General features: G+C 45.7%; 1 protein-coding gene and 1 non-coding gene across 9 annotated transcripts in view; both read right to left on the reverse strand.

Moving 5' to 3' along the window:
- Nucleotides 1-2,556: 2,556 nt before the first annotated feature.
- The window catches only part of LOC121551325 (E1A-binding protein p400-like), a 31,674-nt gene continuing 13,134 nt past the window's right edge, over nt 2,557-21,096 (reverse strand). For 3 of the 8 annotated variants that reach the window (XM_045226970.1, XM_045226973.1, XM_045226969.1), the window contains 32 exons: nt 20,075-20,244; nt 19,753-19,934; nt 18,086-18,364; nt 16,701-16,874; nt 16,286-16,435; nt 16,071-16,120; nt 14,041-14,330; nt 13,646-13,848; nt 13,324-13,493; nt 12,323-12,519; nt 12,100-12,211; nt 11,735-11,998; nt 11,492-11,566; nt 11,225-11,359; nt 10,938-10,982; nt 8,889-9,042; nt 8,555-8,787; nt 8,149-8,322; nt 8,012-8,059; nt 7,779-7,915; nt 7,515-7,650; nt 7,225-7,404; nt 7,065-7,110; nt 6,857-6,969; nt 6,464-6,665; nt 6,138-6,271; nt 5,714-5,899; nt 5,326-5,521; nt 5,012-5,157; nt 4,621-4,782; nt 4,415-4,492; nt 2,557-4,051 (listed from right to left, as the gene is read on the reverse strand). In XM_045226970.1, coding sequence (XP_045082905.1) covers nt 3,752-4,051; nt 4,415-4,492; nt 4,621-4,782; nt 5,012-5,157; nt 5,326-5,521; nt 5,714-5,899; nt 6,138-6,271; nt 6,464-6,665; nt 6,857-6,969; nt 7,065-7,110; nt 7,225-7,404; nt 7,515-7,650; nt 7,779-7,915; nt 8,012-8,059; nt 8,149-8,322; nt 8,555-8,787; nt 8,889-9,042; nt 10,938-10,982; nt 11,225-11,359; nt 11,492-11,566; nt 11,735-11,998; nt 12,100-12,211; nt 12,323-12,519; nt 13,324-13,493; nt 13,646-13,848; nt 14,041-14,330; nt 16,071-16,120; nt 16,286-16,435; nt 16,701-16,874; nt 18,086-18,364; nt 19,753-19,934; nt 20,075-20,244 — 5,121 coding nt within the window. In that variant the 3' untranslated portion in view covers nt 2,557-3,751. Of the gene's footprint in view, nt 4,052-4,414; nt 4,493-4,620; nt 4,783-5,011; nt 5,158-5,325; nt 5,522-5,713; nt 5,900-6,137; nt 6,272-6,463; nt 6,666-6,856; nt 6,970-7,064; nt 7,111-7,224; nt 7,405-7,514; nt 7,651-7,778; nt 7,916-8,011; nt 8,060-8,148; nt 8,323-8,554; nt 8,788-8,888; nt 9,043-10,937; nt 10,983-11,224; nt 11,360-11,491; nt 11,567-11,734; nt 11,999-12,099; nt 12,212-12,322; nt 12,520-13,323; nt 13,494-13,645; nt 13,849-14,040; nt 14,331-16,070; nt 16,121-16,285; nt 16,436-16,700; nt 16,878-18,085; nt 18,365-19,752; nt 19,935-20,074; nt 20,245-21,096 lie in introns of all 8 variants that reach the window. The other 5 variants (XM_045226976.1, XM_045226971.1, XM_045226972.1 and 2 more) reach the window with 5 other exon arrangements.
- LOC121552024 lies at nt 13,042-13,171 on the reverse strand. Its single transcript, XR_005997157.1, has one exon. It is a non-coding gene; the product is annotated as a small nucleolar RNA SNORA49 (small nucleolar RNA).

Consider the following 21,096-nt stretch of genomic DNA (forward strand, 5'->3'; position numbering starts at 1 on the left):
CTCCCTCACTAACTTTAAGCATCAGTTGTCAGAGCAGCTTACCGATCACTGCACCTGTACACAGCCCATCTGTAATTAGCCCACCCAACTACCTCATCCCCATATTGTTATGTGGTTTCTGATGCACAAAGTAGAGGGTCCTCTCCAACCCGAATCTCTAACTACTTTAACTGATGAAAGCAGTCTATTGAGTGGCAAGTCCTCCCCTCGGCTGTCTCTCTCTGGCGTCATTATGGCAACAAGTGAGACCTCCAATGCAGCACGAAGCTTTAAGGCCAACATGGATGGAGAGGAAGTGTAAACCACCAGTTGTTCTGGTGTAGCTCAGAACATTGTCAGGGATGATATGTCAACCAGCCCAGACATGGTCAAAGATGTCCCACTTCCAACTCCATCCTCTGATAACTCAGACAGTGATGATGACTTCACCGGCCTCATCAGCATGTTAGTGGTGAGACTTCCAACAAAAATCCAAACCCCAACGGAGGAGTACCCAGTTGACATTGCACGCATGCCACAAGTCCTGGTCCCGGTCCCAAAAGTCATGGCTGTCTTCTGTGCATGGTCCGGCTGCTCTGAGTCTACAGGGCCATCTACAAAAGCTGTTGGAGGAGTTTGGGTCCGAGAAAATCCCCCAACTGGCTGTGTCGACTCAGGGCTCTACATTTAATAGGATTCTTGTCAAGTCTTTGAGTGTAGAGCTTCTCTACAGATGCAATGAGGCATCGAGGGCAGCCTCAAGAACATCGTTCAAAGCCACCAGGCCTGAGGCTCTTCCTCAGGCTGAGGATGTGAAGGCTACTGCCTATAGGCCCTATAGGACAATAAGCTATAGAAGCGGGAAGTGTCCTTTCCTACAAAGGCTGATCAGGCTGACAAGCAACTTAAAGGTACTGCATACTTATTTAAATTAACAGTTGTGGGAGTATACCAAATATAAAATTATCCATTCATAAATCTTGTTGTGTTGGTGTGGTAGAATGGATTGTTATTATCATAAGGTTGTTCAGCTGTGATATTGTTTTTTTGCCATGTTTTTCTCTTTAAACACTTAGCCCTTCAAGAAGGGGATTCCCACTGCTCTGAATCAGAACAAGTACAGACCACTGCTGAAGATAGCATGCGTAAGCCCACAAAGCAGGACATTTTCTGTTTGAGATATTGGTGTACAAAGAAATGCTATTGCAAAATAACCCTACAACCCTCCTGAGTGGCGCAGTGGTCTAAGGCACTGCATTGCAGTGCTAAACTGTGCCACTAGAGATCCTGGTTCGAGTCCAGGCTCTGTCGCAGCCGGCCGCGACCGGGAGACCCGTGGGCGGCGCACAATTGGTCCAAGGTAGGGGAGGGTTTGGCTGGCAGGGATGTGGGTTCGTTTCCCACGGGGGGCCAGTATGAAAAAACAAAACATGTATGCATTCACTAACTGTAAGTCGCTCTGGATAAGAGTGTCTGCTAAAATGTAAAAGCTATATATCTATAGTCATCTGTTATGTAAAAGCTTTTGGTTCTCATTTATCAGTGTAAGTTTTTTTTAGTTGTTTTTTTTAGTTGTAACTTAAAGAAGTTAGATGTTAGCCTACATTACAACATATAATTTCTAAATGTCAACTCTCCCTCTTCTGTAGTGCCCAGCATGGTACCACATGCTGGAACATCTGCACTGCCAGAGGATCTCCCCTCCACTTCTCAACAGAAGAAGCCTCGCAAACATCCACTCTAAAGGCCTGTGCAAGCCCTTCAAACGGTACTCAAATATCAAGTAACTCAGACAATTTATTGGCCAACTTCATTCATTGCATTAATTCATTGCATTAAATTGATGGCCTTTCTGTTCCTGTTAACAAATCAGATTACAAAATAACTGGCTTTTTAATGTTATCAGTGATAGCCACATTAACTATAGTGGTGTCTCCCTCTGTGTGTATAGCTAGCTCTTCTACACAAGGTCTGACTCATACGGTCTCCTGACACTGGCGTGCCCTCTGATCTATGATCTGCTGAGTGGCTGTAGGCCTGCAGGGCTGAGACTCAGCTCTCTCTGCCCTCCTGTCCCAATACATTTTCTCTCTTCTGAAATATCTGCCTCTGTCAGCAGCCAGCCAGCACAGGAAAACATATAGTGCTGCTGAGAGAGCATTCTTGTCTCCCTCACTGCTAAAACACTGAGTATTGTCTTTTATCTATTGCAGCATATTCAATCTTTTGTTTTAACCTATTATACATGAATAGTCCCCAGGAATCATTTCCCAACGGTTATATAACAGGAAAGGTAATTTAAAAAGTCAACCTATATGACTCACCCAAAGACATCAGCAGCTTGCCATATAGATAGCTAGGTTATGTCGGTACACAGTGGTAATACTGCCTGCCTTGGGAGATAATGATGTAGGATGAGTAAGATGCCTGCTTACCACATCACTTACCCAGGTGTCTTACACACAACCATGACAATATGCTTTCTTGAGATTCATAGCTGTTAAGAGTCTATGAACTACATAACTCAAACTCACATACAACAAAGATATGATTATCATTCACTAAGGTCAGAGCAGATAGTGTATAAAAACAAAACACTTTATTACAATTAGGCTGAAAAAATCCAATGAAAACAACTACTTTACAAGTACAAATGTTTTCCCTTTTCCATTCTTATTTACAGTTTTTTTTTTTATCAACATCAATACAAAATGACACATTTGAGAAAACACAAGATACTTAATGTTTACAGTGTATTTGTTACATAAAAAACAATTAACGACTGAAGGAACGTGCATTATTTTCCATAGAATATCTGAAGGTTACAAAAAAAAAAAAAAAAATGTCACATCCAGATTGTATTTCATTTGTGTATTGAGTGGTTGTTTATAACTGTGATACAATCCCTATTGGGGCAGTTTTGGACATGGCAAGCTCCAACATAATAAGGAACTCACTTTTAAGGACACCTCTTTCAATGTTAAATTGGTACACTGAAAAAGGTTATGTGAATGTGTTTCTAAGGGTACAACTCTGCAATCACTAATGGCTCAGGGCTTTGATATGTGATTATATGTTTCACAATGAAAATTAGCATGAGGACTGAAATCCTCTGACCTTTATCCTTCTGGTAGGCAAAATGCACCTGTAGTACTGAGATGTAGCCACATTACTATACATTACTTGATCATGATAAGATTGTTTTTTTCCAGAAGGGTATTTTCTATATCTATAAACAACTAGGAAATTACAGACATCATAAAAGGTAAGCATGAGAAGGACATCAAGGGGGGCATGGACAATGTAAGGATACACAAAACATTTTTCAAATGAACATTCCCCAAATGAGTGATGCACCAGCCCATTGGCTCCAGCCACAGGCTATCTATGTAGTAACATTAATATATTCATCCATATAAAATGCATGAATATTATTTTTATGCTTTTCTGATCTTCTATTAGATGTTGGTGCAGGGGGAGGTTGCCTCCAGGGGAAACCTTCTGAAACAGTGGAGAGGGAAACAGCTGACAGTTACAGAACTGTTGTAGAAGATGAAACACTCTTGAAGACATGCCATTCCTTTACATGGAGCAGTTCCTTTAACCAGGTTAGATTCAACACAGCCACCTCAGACTGGACTCCACCGCTCCACCAAAGTGAAAGAATCTCTTCATAACTCTGCTCCTCAGAGTCACTGTGAGTGTATTTACACTGATGAGATGGGCTCTTTGGCCTAGCTGAGAGGGGAGCACTAACTATTCCTGTGGGCTCCTAGCTGCTGCCCCCGCTGGGCTTGGCCTGGTTCTTGCCCCTCATGGCCCCTCCGCGAGCCTGGGCCTTGGCTGGCTGCTGCTGTACTGGGGACTCGGCAACAGCGGGCGCTTGGGCCTGCTGGGCTGGGCTGTGAGGAGAGGTAGTCTGGATCTGAGGCGAGGCGACTGCAGTCACCACCTGCTGCTGGAGGAGCTTCTGCTGAACCACCTGGGCTGTGGATGTGCCTGATGGAATCATCTGGACCTGGGGCTGGGCTGAGGATGCAGTCTGGGTCAGGGGCACCGTCTGGGGGTGGATCTGATATGAGACAAGAGGGTCGCATTGGATTAGACAGACGACAACACGTTACCAGACTATGCTGCCCCTCTTGGTAGCTATATTCACAGTCATAACATTTCACAACAGTTTATATTTCAATGTTAAATTGGTACACTGAAAAAGGTTATGCGAATGTGTTTATAGGGAATGACCGAAATGCCAAAACGCACAAAAGCATTGTGCAATTTAACCAAGCTGACTTGTATTTGAGTCACATGCCATGAAGACGTGAACAATCATGAAAGGTCATGACGCACAGTAAGCAGAACCTGTTACTTCATTCTATACGCCTCATAAGAATCCTGTATGATACTGCCCTTCGGTGGGGCATAGTGCTCTTACCTGCTGTGGAGATGACACGATCTGCTGGATGTTGGCCACAGTGGATTGCCCCTGCATTATCTGGGGGAGCTTAGCCACCTAATATGCAAGGGAAAACAGTTAGCATTCCTCACACCTCTGGATAATAGCCCTCTATACATGTATGACCCAAACCCTAAAGGCCAGAGTGTTGGGAGTATCTGAGTAGTAAAAATATGTGTGCATACCTGGATTTGCTGGGCCCCAGTGGGTTTTCCAGCCTGGGCGATGGAGGTAGTGAAGAACTGGGTCTTGATGCCAGGTTGGAGCTGGGTGGTGGCAGCATAGGTGACCTTCTGCTGCTGCTGGGCAGCCTGGGGACCCTGCACGGTCACCTGCTGGGTGCCCAACTGAGGGAGAGGACACAGAGAAGAACTAGGCTCACAACAAGATTCTTCTGACAAGAATGCATGGCAACTATTTATAGACTGGGTTGTAGTTTCAAGAGCACCACTTTCTGTTAAGATTTGAAATACACCTCTGACCAACCCACACCCTTTGGTAACAACAAGAGAACACTTGTACATATGTGTGTGGCTGTGTAGACTGCGGTGGTTCTGTTTGTCCCTAGAGCCCCACCTTCTGCTGCACAGTGGCCGGTCCTGGCTGTGGCTGCACTGCTTTCTGCTGGGCTGCTGCCGCCTGCACGGCTGCCTGCTGCTTCTTCATCTGGAGCAGCTGCTGCACCTGCATCTGGGGGAATGGGGGCTGCAACACCGGCCCACCTACAGGAGCGAAGGAGAGACAGGTCAGAGATATGGTGACTCAGGAACAGGACAACCTCAACCAACAGAGGGAGTGTGGAGGTATGTGTGTGCTATCATTGTGCTAAGAGGAGCAGATTCTGAGTGCTTCAGTCTAATCAGTTGCTGAGAATCGGAGGGCTTCCCCACCTGTTTTCTGGGCCTGTCCAATGGCCACACTGATACCAGCCACAGTGACGGGCAGGGTGGTGACGCCAGCGGAGGAGACCACAGCGGGCACAGAGACTACGGGGGGCTTGGTGAGGGTCACCTGGGCCGTCTGCCCTGGCTGGGCCTGGATCTGACCCTGGGTGGGTACCCGCGTCTGGGGTGGCACAGACAAACACTGTTATAAACACCGTTTCAATGGATTAATAATTCAGCTCATTATTCAAAATGGACACATCTTAGCAGTGACATTGTGTGGCATTTACCAGTCTGAAAATAATAAAGATCAGCACAACAGTGGTACTAATCCCCTAGGCCAGGCTACATAATGTAGAGAAAAAAAAGAGCAGGGGATGAAGTTGGTCCTCACCAGTCTGGCCACCTGCAGGTTGGCTACGGTGGAACCAGCCAGCACTGCCCCGGCTCTGGGAGCAGCAGCTACAGCGGCCAGCTGGGGGTTGGCCTGAGCTGCCTGGGGGTTAGCCGGCTGGACCTGGGAGGCCTGCTGCTGCTGCTGGGCCATCTGCATCTTCTGCTTGTGCATCTTCAGCAGCTCCTACAGCCAGAGAACGAGTTCAAGTCAAGTTATATCTCAAGTGCTTTGATATTTTAGTATCTGGAATACAGTGCAGTGTGGTTCGCTGACTGCGATACATTTTGCAATCCTACGTGCATTCACATAGACTTGTAAAGTGTTAAGCTTGCACTGGTGTGAGAAGGGGACTGAGCATCAGTAGCAGCTAATGCCAGGAGGCCATGCAGCAAGTGAAGGGCTTTTCTGTAGAGCACAGTACCTGGGGTTTGCCCACAGCCTTGATGCCTTGTGGAGAGGCAGCCTGTTGTTGTTGCTGCTGGAGCTGCTGCTGGCGGAGCATGTGGAGGTGGGCCTGGGTGATGGGCTTCCCCTGGGGCAGCTGCATGCCTGTGGCTGCGGACAAACAGAGGGAGAGGAGACAGATCACAAAACCAGGGGCCAGGGCACTTTAGTTAAGTTGTTTTGTTCTTTCCCTGTGTACTTTGACGGGTTACTGTAAAGTTGCTGTTAAAAGGGCTATCTAAATTAATTTGATAGATTGATTGACTTTTTGTATGTGTTCAGTGTGAACAATGTGTCCAGTACCTGGTGTGACCTGAGTTACCAGGGAGCGGGTCTGAGACTGCACTGGGGTCAGAGTGGTGGACACCACCGCAGAGGCGGTCACCGGGGTAACGGCCCTGACACCCTGACCCGTAGCTATGGCGATCACCTCTCCAGGGGTGGCAGTGGCAGGGACGACTCTCTGCTGGGAGTGGACCACCTGGGCTCCTGCTGCACCGGCAGGCTGGAGGGGGGACAAGAGCACAGGGCCTCATGTTAGACCAACAGATCAACACCTACTAGGACCATTCACTCTGTCAGCAAGACTGAATACTTCTCATACAATGGTGATTGTGTGTTATTATACAAAAACTGGGAAACATTCCCTAGGAGTTGAGTGAAGCAATAACAGAGGCAATAAATAGAGTGACTTACAGACAGGGTGCCTGGTATGACTTGACCTGGTGATGCCAGCCGTTTGTTAGCCTGGAATGGACTTGGAGGAACTCCAGGCACTGTGTTCACAATCACGTTCCCCGCTACAGTGGCTGAAAGGGATAAAAAGGAAAGTACTTCAGAAGTGACTATTTCATTACAGACCAAATGTTTTATAATGATCAATGCCTGTGCCATGAAAACCCACCAGCTTGAATGGTCGTTCCCACAGCAGCATTCTTAATGGCTCCAGCCTGAAAAACACAAGTAACATTGTCATAAAAACATTTTCTTTCAAAATGATGCTCTTTTTCTATATAGACAGCACAAAGAACAACTTGAAAATTGTAATGTTTTCCCATTCTCACCAGGACAGCAGTGTTGGGTACAGCGGTAGCTCCAGTCACTGCAGGGGCCTGGGGGACTCCCGGGGCCTGGGCTTGGCCTGCAGTGGGAGCCCCAGCCTGGGATTGGGCAGCACCGGCCACGGCCTGGGTGGCTCCAGCCTGCTGAGCTAGCTGCTGAGCCCTCTGCTGCTCCGCTAGGGCCTGACAGGACACACACAGACAGACATGTTGATGATAAGTGTGAGCACTGTCATACCGCAAACCTAGCCATTAATCCAAAACCAGAGAGAACATATAGTAACAGTACATACCTTCTTCTCCTTTGCAATCCTCTCAGCACGTTGTGATGCCACCTGAATGGGAGGGAGGGGCTTGTCGTAGCCGATCCCACTTTCTGCCAGGACGGAGGCATGCTTGGGGTTCTTCTGGAATGGGTTCATCCCCAGACTATGAAGACGAAGCAAACATTCCATAGAGTTAATTGATAGTTGCACACTAAGCATGTTTATCAAGAGGCAGATAAAACAACATGCATTACTTCATGCTACAGAGGAATGGTCATGTTGAGTGCTTACAGTGGTTTGATGGGGGGACTCCTCTTGCTGGCGATGATCTTCATGAGCTCAAAGCGGCTGTTGTAGAGCTGGATGTGTGTAGCGTTGTCATCCTGGGTGTAGATCTGACAGGTCCGCAGTGGCCGGCTGTTCTTAGACTGGTGGAGGAGAGAGGAGGGAAGCTGGTCAATCAAGAGAGCTCTGTGAATCCAACAATATGACCACTGTAAAAGGCAAGAGTAGAGCATACGTACCTTGTATATGCTCTTGGTTTTCTTCTTGGGGTTAACCTCATACACCAACTAAAATTTGCAACAAAAACGGTATGGGTTAATTATCTGAATGCTCAAACAACAACAATGTCCTGACTTCAGTAGTCACGGCTGCTCACCTTGCCCTCCTCCCGGGGGATGATGACGTTCTCGTAGCGGTTGCGACACTGCTTGGGCGAGCGGTAGACACGGCTGCAGGAGTTGACCACGTCGCTGACCAGGTCCCAGTTGGGGGTGTGGGCCGGAGACACGATGGTTAGGTTCAGAGGGAGCTCCAGGAGCTGCTTCACAGCCTGCCACGGACAAAGAGAGAGGGGACACTTACTTCACTAATGGAATACATCATATTAACTTAACTACAACACATCTCATCACAATTACAGGACTACGTAGATGACAAATAGCTTAGCTTCTAAGTATACTTTAGTTCACCTCATCTGAGAGTATCTAGCAAACGTACATTAAGACAGACATTTCCACAGTATTGGGTAAAACAAGCCATTTCAGTAGCAGCCTGCCCAGTACCTGTAGCAGGGCCCAGTCTTCACTGATGAGCCACTCTGGGTTGTCCTGTCCAGCCTCCATGGCAGGTTTGACCAGCGAGGGCAGAGGCTTGGCGAAGGGCGCCTGCTGCTTCAGGGAGAAGTTCTTCTTTTGGTCCTTGCCTTCGCGGCGGACCTTGAGCATGCTGGCCTTCTCAAAGAGGGAGCGAGGAGGAATCACCGTCTCCCCATGACCCTTTTTTTTCTTCCTGCCTGCTGCGGAGCACAAGCACATGGGATAGGACAGAGCTCACAAGTGCATCACTACACACAATGTACCATACTGTAATGTTTGTTACAGAAATACAAAGCCTTACCTGAGGGGTCCATCTTGAGTCTCTTGTGCTCCTTGCGGATGTAGACAGGAGGCAGTTTGGACTCCGGCATGGGAGCAGAGTCGTACATCAGACAGATGACAGAGTCGATATAGATGTCGTTGTCATCCTGCGGTGGGGTAGGTGGAGTCCACAGCTACAACCAGAACCATAGGTTAATATACAGCTGACATGCTCATGGATAATAAGAGGGTACACTAGGATATACCTCAGGTACTGTCATGTACATGTCATGTCTTTGTCATGACTGATCACGAGAATCCAAATAGGTCAGATCAGGTTTGCAATGAATAACTTCAATCAGACCCCCTCTCACCCGTAGAGGGGGAAGGAAAGAACTACTGGGTATTAACAACTCACATCCTGTTGTAAATCAAGGGAGACGATCCAGGCTCTCCCTCTCAAGATTCACCAAAGAAATGTTCATTGTTTCAACAAACGTTTTCCTGCTGAAACTCTAACACGTTCAAAAGCGAATACTGGAACAATATTTCTAACGTAGAACGTGGGGAATGGTCAGAGGCAATCTATAGGACACGAAGGTCATTTTGTTTGTTATTTTGTGATGTCATTAAACCATTTATAAAGGAAATACTGTAACTTGGAAAGTATACCCACTACATGTATGAAGTTTCCATACTATGCGTTGTGCATGTAATATGAAGAATGATTAAAGTATTTTTGTTAAGAGAGGGATGTGATTTGAGAAGCTATAAGAGATCATTGTTTTCCATGAGCTTTACACAGTGAGTAGTCACCGCCCCGGAGTGAGGTCAGTGAGCGTGTCAGCCTGCCGGAACCACCCCTTTCGACCAAAGTGTATAAATGAAAAAAAAAAAACAGAAAAGCGTGAAGCGCTTACACATTTAAAATGGTTGGAACTTTGAATCTCAACACGAAGTGAAGAAAATAAACTCACCTCCTGGACAATCACTGGTACGGCTGATTAGCTGTCCTAAGTAAGGTATCTTCGAAAGCAAATTTAAGTAGGACCATCTGCTACTCTGCTCAAACATCATATTACGCTACTCTCATCACCCCACTGGGGAACCATCGATATGGCTGGCTAGCCTATCTTCAAAGAAGCAGTAGTTCTGTTCAGGACTACATGACAAGTTACCGGATACCAGACAACTAAGAAGAAGGACAACAGTAGAAGACTGTTGGAACCATTTCGGACAAATCAGAGCCTTACTAGTGTGCTGCGAAAAGCCCAACCCCCTTTCCAAGGCTGCCCTGTTCAACGAGAGATCCCCGGCGAACCCAGGCATTTCATGTAAATACATTCATGATTTCTTACTCAAAGCGGGCGGCGGTTCATGTGCCAAGTATATGGTTACTGTAGGTGAGAGTAGTTTCTGAATGTACCAATGTTAAGTGTCTCTGTCCCTCCCTCTCCATCTCTTCTTCAACTAGCAGCCATGTTGTTGTCATTCCGCTAGGGACCTGTTTTCTCCAGTCACTAACCGGTGCAGAGTGTGTATGTTTATCCTGTGTTCCCATTTAATTAGCTAGTAAATAAATAATTAAACCAATTTGTGTAGTACTGAATCATAAGTAAGGCTCGTGTTTTTGCAGATGCAAGGAGGTTACAACTGTTCAGAATGATGATATGATACGAGGTTATGATTAATTAGATGTGATAGGTAAAGACCTTTTAGAGTTTAATTCGGGAGATGTAGAGTAACTCTTTAAAGAACTGCTCTCGTGGTGCCCCAGATCCTAATGAGTTAATTGTTACATGATTAATTTAATCGGGTACCAATTAAACATAGTTAGTTAATTAGATAAAACAGTCTTCAGATTAATGAATAAGTCAAGTCACGACATCTTGCTCATTCTGATGTCTTCATTTCTTGTTCTTAAAAAAAAATAACTTTAGATTATGTGTGTATTGTTATTGTATTGCTAGATATTGCTGCATTGTTGGAGCTAGAAACATAAACATTTCAATGCACCTGCGATAACATCTGCAAAACTGTGAACGCGACCAATAAACTTTGATTTGATGTATATATGTGACTGACTTACCGGCATGATTTCCGTTTGGCCATCTTCTCCATCAAACACATACTCCTGTTGAAACAGAGGCAAGAGTTAAGCTCCCATTACATTTTATATTTTAGTCATTTAGCAGAAGCTCTTCTTCATACTAGCCCCCCGTGGGAATTGAACCCACAACCCTGGCGTTGCAAGCGCCATGCTCTACCAACTGAGCTACACGGGACCATTACCACGGATTTACAATGGAAACTCACTACAGGCTCTGTTCTGTTATTTGAACACTGTGACCACCAGATGAGAGAGTGAAAGCCTACCATGTTGTAAGCATCCTCTCTGGTGTAGGTGAACAGGTCCTCCTCATTCTCAATGATCATCCTCTCTGAGTCTTCAGCCTTCAGTTTCTGGAGGTGCTGCATCTCCCAGCCTCTCTTTGCACACAACAGTCGCTCCTGAAATTCACATTAGGCATGAAATAATTATCAAAGTTGTTTGTAATTGTGGTCTGGTGCTACTTTGAGAATGCAAGGTCTTACGAGCTAGTAGTACCTTTGGATGTCTGAGAGGACTGTTTTGAGTCTTACCTTGGCAACATGTTCATCTTCCCTGACATGAAGATACTCCAGGTATTGCAGGGCATATTTTTCTATTGGCGTTAGCTGATGGAGGAAAAGATTAAGACAATCCAGCATTAGTTAAAACAGATGTGCTAGCTCCCTGGTATGTAGTCTACAAGACAAGCCAGCATTAGTTAAAACAGATGTGCTTGCTCCCTGGTATGTATTCTACAAAATACTGTAAGAAGGCACTTAATGACAGTTTATCACCTGGTCCATGACAGCGTTGAGCTCCTCCAGCTGAGATGGCTCTTCTTTGACTTGCGCCTCCTTCTCCAGGTCTTCCTGACCCTCCTCTTCCTGCTGCTCTGGTGGCGGGGAATTCAGGCTGATGCTGTGGAGGGCCTGGATGTAGGGCCTGGCCACGCGGGGAGAGATTGCCTCAGAGGGAGATGGCTCCTGGTGCAGAACCACAAACTCCTCAACCTTCTCCCCCGAGCCTGCTTCCACCTCAAACAGGTCCTGGATGGTCCGCTGGACACACAGAGACACAGCGTATGAAATAACCAAATATAGTATGGGTTTTAGTCAGAGTGGGACTGGGGTCTGGTTGGTGTGAGGGTAAAATATCCTACCTGTGTGAGGAATGCCAGGGTGTAGTCAGTCCCCTGGGCAGCCACCTCTCTGATCAGATCCTTGGTGCCGTTCTTCAGCAGCTTCTCTTCAATGGAGTTCCCACTCTCCAGTCTTGGATATAAAATACCAAGTTACCAACCTCAGACTGACTAACATTCAAGTTAGTGATCCTGATATGGTATGTAGAGTTATGGAAGAACATGTCTTTAGCCTGTTTGTTACCTATAGATGTGGATGTCCTTGAAGCGTCCGATCTTTTCGCACCACTCCTGGGTGCGGGCGTCCACGCTGGGGTTGAGGTCTGTGTCGTAGAATATAATGGTGTCTGCATCGAACACAGTCCCCACGGCCGAACAGCAGCGGTTGGTCAGGATGCTGCAGAACATCTGTCTGTTCCTGTTGAAGGTCTTCATATGCTCCTGATGGGAGGGAGGGAGATATCATGAGAAACAGATAGAGACAGATTAGTCCCAAGGAGAGGGCTTCAGAGTTTTATCCTATCCCAGTACTTCAATTAAGATAATGGCATAGGTAGCATTACGTTTTGTGACCCTGACACACACTTGTTTAGCATCTACAAAACACATGGTATAGATGGTTGGAGAGGTCTAAATCCTACAAATTATTGTATGGTTTATGATAAGAGTATATCCTGCATCAGTGACTGGTGTGCTGAAACTGAGCAGTTCTTTACAACTATACTTGTCTTTTAGACAAATGAAGACACGCCTCCTCTGCTTCAAATCTTACAAACCAAACACCTCCGGTATAGTTCACTCAGCTCACCGACAGAGAGAAGGAAGGAGAATTAAACAAGAGGTCGGTTAGAGAAGAGACAGACACGTCTGATTGGATAGCCCAAAAAAAAAAGCAAGTGTAGCAGAAGAGTAAAAAGTACAGCACTAAAAAAGCCAGAAAGCCCCATAGGTTCTCTAGTTGCCCTTGTGTGCTTCTCTTAAGGCCCTAGGAGGAACAGCATCCAGTAGGGAGGGAAGAGAGCGTAGTACTCTGTCCCCTTATAGTGCCAGAACACTGCACTGAATCAAGAGGTCCCGGTGTTAGACAGGGAGAAACAGAAAGAGAGGCAGGGCTGTCACTGAGTGAGTGAACTACAATTAACCCTAGTAATACAACACAATAGAAGTCTCTGTGTGTGAACTCACTATAACACAGGCACCATAACTGGTGCAGCGGATGACTTCCTTGGTACAAAGGTGTTTTACCTGACGTTCCTCTGTGGTCAGGCTCTCGTCCACGCGGATGTATGTGAGCTGCCGGTGGTCCAGGAAGGCCTCCAGGATGTCCAGCATCTTCACCATCTGTGTGAAGATGAGGACTCTGTGATTCTCCGACCTCAGCTTCTGGAGCAGAATGGCCAGGGCCTCAAGTTTACCTTTGGCGGAAAAAAATAGATACTAATTTTAGCGTAATTCGAACGATGTGTGCAGCCCATGCACACAATGGACTACGTATGTTTAGCCAGGCTTATAGGAGAGCCTAGAGCCCTGGCACACAAAGCTAAATATACTATTCTGCTGAGCTCACCTGAGTCCATCTGCATGAGCTGCAGGTCAGAGAACTGGAGCTGGTGTCCAGAGGACAGGCGGTGGATCTCTGTGCTGTGGGGGGCGGCAGCCACCTGGAGCCTGCGACTGATCAACTTCTGCTCCAGGCTGTAGGGAGCTGGGGGATTTGCTGCATATAGGTGAGGGGGAGGAGCTACTGCGACAGGGACAACACATGATAACCTACAGAGAGGAGAGAGTTTTTTAATGACTGTAAGAAATACAAAAGGCTATATGAACTCAAGTAGGCTTTAACTCAATTCACTGTACGCAAATTGAACTAGATTTTGAACCAGGGTGATTACGTCCATCCTATAATAAAAGTTGAATCCGACAGTGATGTGAGGTGATTGACCACCATGGGTAGTTGGGTACCTGCTGACTAGGCTGTTGCCGGCGTCCTGGCGGTGTGTGGAGGAGAGCAGGGCAGACTGGAGGTGTGTGGTGGTGGCCACAGGGGTCCTCTGGGCCCTGAGGCAGCTTTCCCTGCCCACCCACCTCCAGCCCCTGGGGCTCAGGGCAGAGTGAGGAGCCCCTGGGGTCACAGAGCAGGCCTGGAGCAGGTCAGCCCCATACAGCACACTGCGGCCACAGCGCCGCTCGTTGGCACTGAACAGGCGGCTCAGACGCTCCTTCAGCAGACGACTCCTCTCCTCTGACGACTCCTGTACACGACACAGAAGAAAGGCATCATATTGACATTTCATCACTTTGGTGAGAATATGGATCATGGGACTACGGAAATATAGGTACAGTTGAAGTCGGAACTTTACATACACCTTAGCCAAATACATTTAAACTCAGTTTTTCACAATTCCTGACATTTAATCCTTGTAAGAATTCCCTGTTTTAGGTCAGTTAGGATCACCACTTTATTTTAAGAATGTGAAATGTCAGAATAATAGTAGAGAGAATTATTTATTTCAGCTTTTATTTATTTTATCACATTCCCAGTGGGTCAGAAGTTTACATACAGTCAATTAGTATTTGGTAGCATTGCCTTTAAATTGGTTAAATTGGGTCAAACATTTCAGGTAGCCTTCCACAAGCTTCCCACAATAAGTTGGGTGAATTTTGGCCCATTCCTCCTGACAGAGCTGGTGTAACGGAGTCAGGTTTGTAGGCCTCCTTACTCGCACATGCTTTTTCAGTTCTGCCCACACATTTTCTATAGGATTGAGGTCAGGGCTTTGTGATGGCCACTCCAATACCTTAACTTTGTTGTCCTTAAGCCATTTTGCCACATCTTTGGAAGTATGCTTGGGGTCATTGTCCATTTGGAAGACCCATTTGCGACCAAGCTTTAACTTCCTGACTGATGTCTTGAGATGTTGCTTCAATATATCCACATAATTTTCCTTCCTCATGATGCCATCTATTTTGTGAAGTGCACCAATCCCTCCTGCAGCAAAGCACCCCCACAGTATGATGCTGCCACCCCCATGCTTCACGGTTGGGATGGTGTTCTTCGGCTTGCAAGTTCCCCCTTTTTCCTCCAAACATAATGATGGTCATTATGGCCAAACAGTTCTATTTTTGTTTCATCATACCAGAGGACATTTCTCCAAAAATTACAATCTTTGTCCCCATGTGCAGTTGCAAACCGTAGTCTGGCTTTTTTATGACGGTTTTGCAGCAGTGGCTTCTTCCTTGCCGAGCGGCCTTTCAGGTTATGTCGATATAGGATTTGTTTTACTGTGGATATAGATATTTTGTACCTGTTTCCTCCAGCATCTTCACAAGGTTCTTTGCTGTTGTTCTGGGATTGATTTGCACTTTTCGCACCAAAGTACGTTCATCTCTAGGAGACAGAACGTGTCTCCTTCCTGAGCGGTATGACGGCTGCGTGGTCCCATGGTGTTTATACTTGCGTACTATTGTTTGTACAGATTAATGTGTTACCTTCAGGCGTTTGGAAATTGCTCCCAAGGATGAACCAGACTTGTGGAGGTCTACAATTGTTTTCTGAGGTCTTGGCTGATTTCTTTTGATTTTCCCATGATGTCAAGCAAAGAGGCACAGAGTTTGAAGGTAGGCCTTGAAATACATCAACAGGTACACCTCCAATTGACTCAAATGTTGTCAATTAGCCTAGCAGAAGCTTCTAAAGCCATGACATCATTTTCTGGAATTTTCCAAGCTGTTTAAAGGCACAGTCAACTTAGTGTATGTAAACTGCTGACCCACTGGAATTGTGATACAGTGAATTATAAGCAAAATAATCTGTCTGTAAACAATTGTTGGAAAAATTACTTGTGTCATGCACAAAGTAGATGTCCTAACCGACTTGCCAAAACTATAGTTTGTTAACAAGAAATTTGTGGAGTGGTTGAAAAACAAGTTTTAATGACTATGTGTCTTGATTTCATTTTCTACTGTGTTCTACCAGTGCCAGTTCTACCTACCTGAGGAGCAATAGGAGCAGCAGGAGCAGGCTTGGCGCTCACCCCTGAAGCTTCACAAGTAGAGGGAGAAAGACAAAGACCATTACAGCACAATCACTTTGTCAGAAAGGTGACTATAGAGTAATATTGACAGTGTAAGCCATGACAGCAGAGACAGTACCTGTGGAATTATATCACTATCTGCACTATTCACAGTAAAAAGGTGGCTGGCTTACCTTGGTAGGTGGAGGTGGCTGGGGGTGGGGTGCCAGGTGTGGTGGAGGAGTTGGAGACGGGTACAGCCTGAGGTACCGTCTGCATGAGCATGGAGCCCTGAGGCCGGAGGATTTGCTGACCGGGGGCCGACACTATCTGCAGGATGTTACCTGTACCACCACACAACCAGGCACACAGACACAACACGGAAACCTTTAAACAGCTATTTAGGGTAAAAACCATTTAATTTCATCACTCTCTAAGTAAAAATGTCTATACATGTAACATTGGTTATCCAACTCTAAATATTTCTATGACGGGGAAATTGAATAAATTACATGGTAGAGAGAAAAGTAGCATCTTTGTTGCAAGTGATTGCAATATAGTGAAGGGAAAGAGAGGTAATAAGGAGAGTATGAAATGGGTGTACATTACCGAGTGTACCTTGGAGCTGCAAGGGCTGCCCCGTGGTGAGCTGTCGGAGCTGGCTGGGGGACAGGGTGAACTTGTTGCCCTGGAACTGCAGAGTGACGGGGGTCTCAGGCTGGGAGATCCGGTTCTGACTGCCTGCTATGGACGCCAGCTGGGCTATCTTCACCACATCTCCACCTTCAGCAGGAGGGAAGACACACACACCTCTAGTCAAATAACACCACAGACTAAAGGAGGACTGTTGTCAGAAACAGTCTAGTAGTGCATCACCAAAAATACAAAATAAAGACATGTTTGATATTTCAGTTAGTTGAAGGGTGAGAGAGACTAGACATGCAGAACCAGGGTGGGTTAATAAGTGGGACGAGCGTAGGTAGCGGCACTCCACAACACCAGAACCATTGCGGTTGCTAATCTCTACCAAACCCTGAGGGGGAAAAAAACTAAAAAAACTAAAACAGTAATCTTCAGGTGAGACAGACCCTGCAACAAACATGTATTCAGTTAAAGCAGTGGCTTGCACTTAACTGACTTTTCAACAACAACACATATTACAGGCATGCAATTAGATGATGCACCTTTATCCAAATGATTGCCAAAAAATACCTGTATGCTCTTTTAAAGATACATTTTCTGTCTAGAATAGTTTTATATGCTATAATTTCTGAGTTGTGTGTTGAGTTGCTATTGAAAAGGTATCCGTGTGTGTTCACACTGGGGGGTAGGGAGTGGCCTGAGGTCAGCAGTGTGTGGGACCATTTACACATGCTTAGCAGTGCACACCCTCAGAGTCAAAATAAACCATAAAAAACAACATTAACAAACAAAGGAACCAAAGATTTGGGATCCCTTCCTGCAGCTGAGCTGACAAGAGGCAAAATATTAGTAAAATGGGAGAACCAATATTTGGGTGGGGAAAATATAATTTTCAATGGTTAAAACAGTCTTGTGTGGTCTGTCATGGCAGCAGATGTTGGGTTGTGGACATGCAGGTTTTAGAAGAGAGAGACTGAGGAGGCTGTTTGGGGATGCTGCTGATGTGGCTGTAGTTCTCATTTTTAAAGTGCTCTTTTTCTTCACTCAGTGATCCGCTGGAGTAAAATAGGACAATGGAAATGCCATAGCTGTAAACTGAATATGTTCTCTAACTTTACAAATATGTCAAAGTTATAAAATATGTCATGTTAAACAATACTGTTGCCATGATAATATTCTAGTACTATAATTTTTTCCTATGTATTTACATAGGAAAAAGTGCTGTTTCTTTAAAAGCCAAGACCCAAACACACATCAGCAGTGTCCAGGAGAGAGACCTGTTGTCAGAGCAGCCCTTTCTGATGAGCCGAAAGTGGAGGGAGACGTTGAAGGGAGGGGAGGGGGCCACTTACTAGGCAACCTTGCCTGGGCCTGGGACGTTAGAACCAGCCTCTGGGGAACCAGGCTGGGCTGGATGGCATGGGTGGGGCCTAGGGCTGGCCTGTGGACCTGGACAATGCCAGGCAGAGTGGGCTGGGCTGCGCCACACAGAGCCTGGCCCAGGGCCACAGGGGACGCAGTCCCCACCACATGCTGGCCAGCAGCGGCGCTCCCAGAGGAGGCTACAGCAGACCCAGTGGTGCCGGTGGCAGGAGAGGTAGTCTGGGCTTTCTGAATAGCCGTCCCAGCCACTGTGAAGTACAAGGGGGTTTGGAATGGGCTAACTGTTAGGAGGGGACTGAAACAACGCGTCAGTTAATTCAACAGCACAACTCGAGGGTGGTGGTCCATCAGATAGGTTTGGTTTATACCTGTCTGGGATTGATAGGTTTAGAGCAAGGATGGGCAACTGGCAGACCCCAATTTGTAGGCCCGCAGATCAATTTCAATTTTTTTTTTTATGGAACTCAGTCGGGGTCTCAACTTACTGTGAAGAGTTAGAATAGTATAATACACAAAGTGCAAGTCCGAAATTTGGTTGTGAATCAGCAGTTGTTCTCTTATTATGTCAGTCACTGACAGTCACTCAATTAGCCCAAAAAATAGATAGGCAAGTTAGTCTAGAGGCCAGCTATGTAAACTTGGAGTAATCATGGTTGAATTACCGACTGGGGGCCCACATTGGTCATCATATATCATATTAAAAACTGCAAACATTTGTCTCCACCCTATGGCAAAATGTGTAGAATTGCAGGAAAATAGTTATAAAACTGCACATTTTTCTCTCCGCCACCATGGCAAAATGAGTAGAACTGCATTAAATTAGCTATAATTGCTACATCTTCTCTCCGCCCCATAGCAAAAAGTATAGAATTGCAACGTTTTCTCTACGCCCCATGGCAAAATGTGTAGAATTGCAGGAAATTGACTCTCTCACCCTTTATTTTATTTTTCTTCGCTGTAAAGAGGGGGGCACTTAGAATTTTTTGCTCGCAAAATTTTGCTTAGGGCCCCCAAATGGTTAGGGCTGGCTCCGACTGCATGTGTGGCTATGAATGTGGGTACGCACACCCACGAGCCACGGCGGCCCCTCATGATGAGTTCCCATTTTCTGTGGCCCCCACACCCATCAAAGTTGCCCATCCCTGGTTTAGAGTCCAAAGAGGATGTCAATCAAATAAAATCTTCGCCTTGGACTTCCCTGCTTCAGAATACATTTGTAGTAGTAAACATTTTTGTTGTTGATTTTTTTCCGAAATTATGTTGATGACACCATTTTTAAGTTACACGTGCATAAACCAGACAATTTGAAAATGTAATGGCGGTAATGACAAACAATATGCATAGTTAGTTTAATTAACTTCACTAAAATGCCGTTTTTAATGTCATGACAGACTAAAATCACACATGCTTTACAAAACATTACATGGTAACATCATGCGATTATCTGTGTGATACACACTGCACAAATACTGTAAATAATCAACTGCAATTATCAAAACACATTAAGATAAATGTTTGATTTACCTAATTAAGTTATTCAACTTGAAAACAGCATGAAACTTGAAAACAGTGTGAACCCCCAGTGCATACATACCAAGGTGCACCATTGTTATAAGTGTCTATAGTGAGGTCTTACCCTGTGTGGTGGTAGTGGTGGTGGTGGTGGTGACAGGGGACTTGCCCCTGGTCTGGGCTGGCTGAAGGCCAGTAGCGGTGGTGGTGGTAGTGGTAGCTGGAGGACGCTGCTGACCCACAGTACTGGTCATGGGCACTAGACGACCCTCTGGCTTGGTACCATACTGCACTGGCTGGAACAACCTGTCAATCAAATCATAGACACTCAATAAAGGTCAAAGGTCATGCAACACAGCCTAGCGCTACTGATGTAACATGATATAATAGAATTCGAAAACACACTTTATTTTCCATTTTTGTGATGTGAAAGGTAGAACACAGACCTCATGGGTTTGATCTTGCAGGGCTTGGGTCTGGCCGGTGGGTCCGGGGCACCGTGGATCTCCTCGATCAGCTGACGGGTGACTTTGAGTTTGGGTAGAACCTCCTCTGTCTCGTAGCGTGTCAGTCTGTTCTCATTACTGATCAAGTCAAACATGGACAGGTCCAGGCTCTAGAAAAAGAGAAAAGGAAAACAAGCGTGTTTTGAACCTCATACAGTGGGGGAAAAAAGTATTTAGTAAGCCACCAATTGTGCAAGTTCTCCCACTTAAAAAGATGAGAGAGGCCTGTAATTTTCATCATAGGTACACGTCAACTATGACAGACAAAATAAGAAAAATAAATCCAGAAAATCACATTGTAGGATTTTTTATGAATTTATTTGCAAATTATGGTGGAAAATAAGTATTTGGTCAATAACAAAAGTTTCTCAATACTTTGTTATATACCCTTTGTTGGCAATGACACAGGTCAAACGTTTTCTGTAAGTCTTCACAAGGTTTTCACACACTGTTGCTGGTATTTTGGCCCATTCCTCCATGCAGATCTCCTCTAGAGCAGTGATGTTTTGGGGCTGTCGCTGGGCAACACAGACTTTCAACTCCCTCCAAAGATTTTCTATGGGGTTGAGATCTGGAGACTGGCTAGGCCACTCCAGGACCTTGAAATGCTTCTTACGAAGCCACTCCTTCGTTGCCCGGGCGGTGTGTTTGGGATCATTGTCATGCTGAAAGACCCAGCCACGTTTCATATTCAATGCCCTTGCTGATGGAAGGAGGTTTTCACTCAAAATCTCACGATACATGGCCCCATTCATTCTTTCCTTTACACGGATCAGTCATCCTGGTCTCTTTGCAGAAAAACAGCCCCAAAGCATGATGTTTCCACCCCCATGCTTCACAGTAGGTATGGTGTTCTTTGGATGCAACTCAGCATTCTTTGTCCTCCAAACATGACGAGTTGAGTTTTTACCAAAAAGTTCTATTTTGGTTTCATCTGACCATATGACATTCTCCCAATCCTC

The sequence above is a fragment of the Coregonus clupeaformis genome, chromosome 18, assembly GCF_020615455.1.
Source record: "Coregonus clupeaformis isolate EN_2021a chromosome 18, ASM2061545v1, whole genome shotgun sequence".
Lineage (NCBI taxonomy): Eukaryota > Metazoa > Chordata > Actinopteri > Salmoniformes > Salmonidae > Coregonus > Coregonus clupeaformis.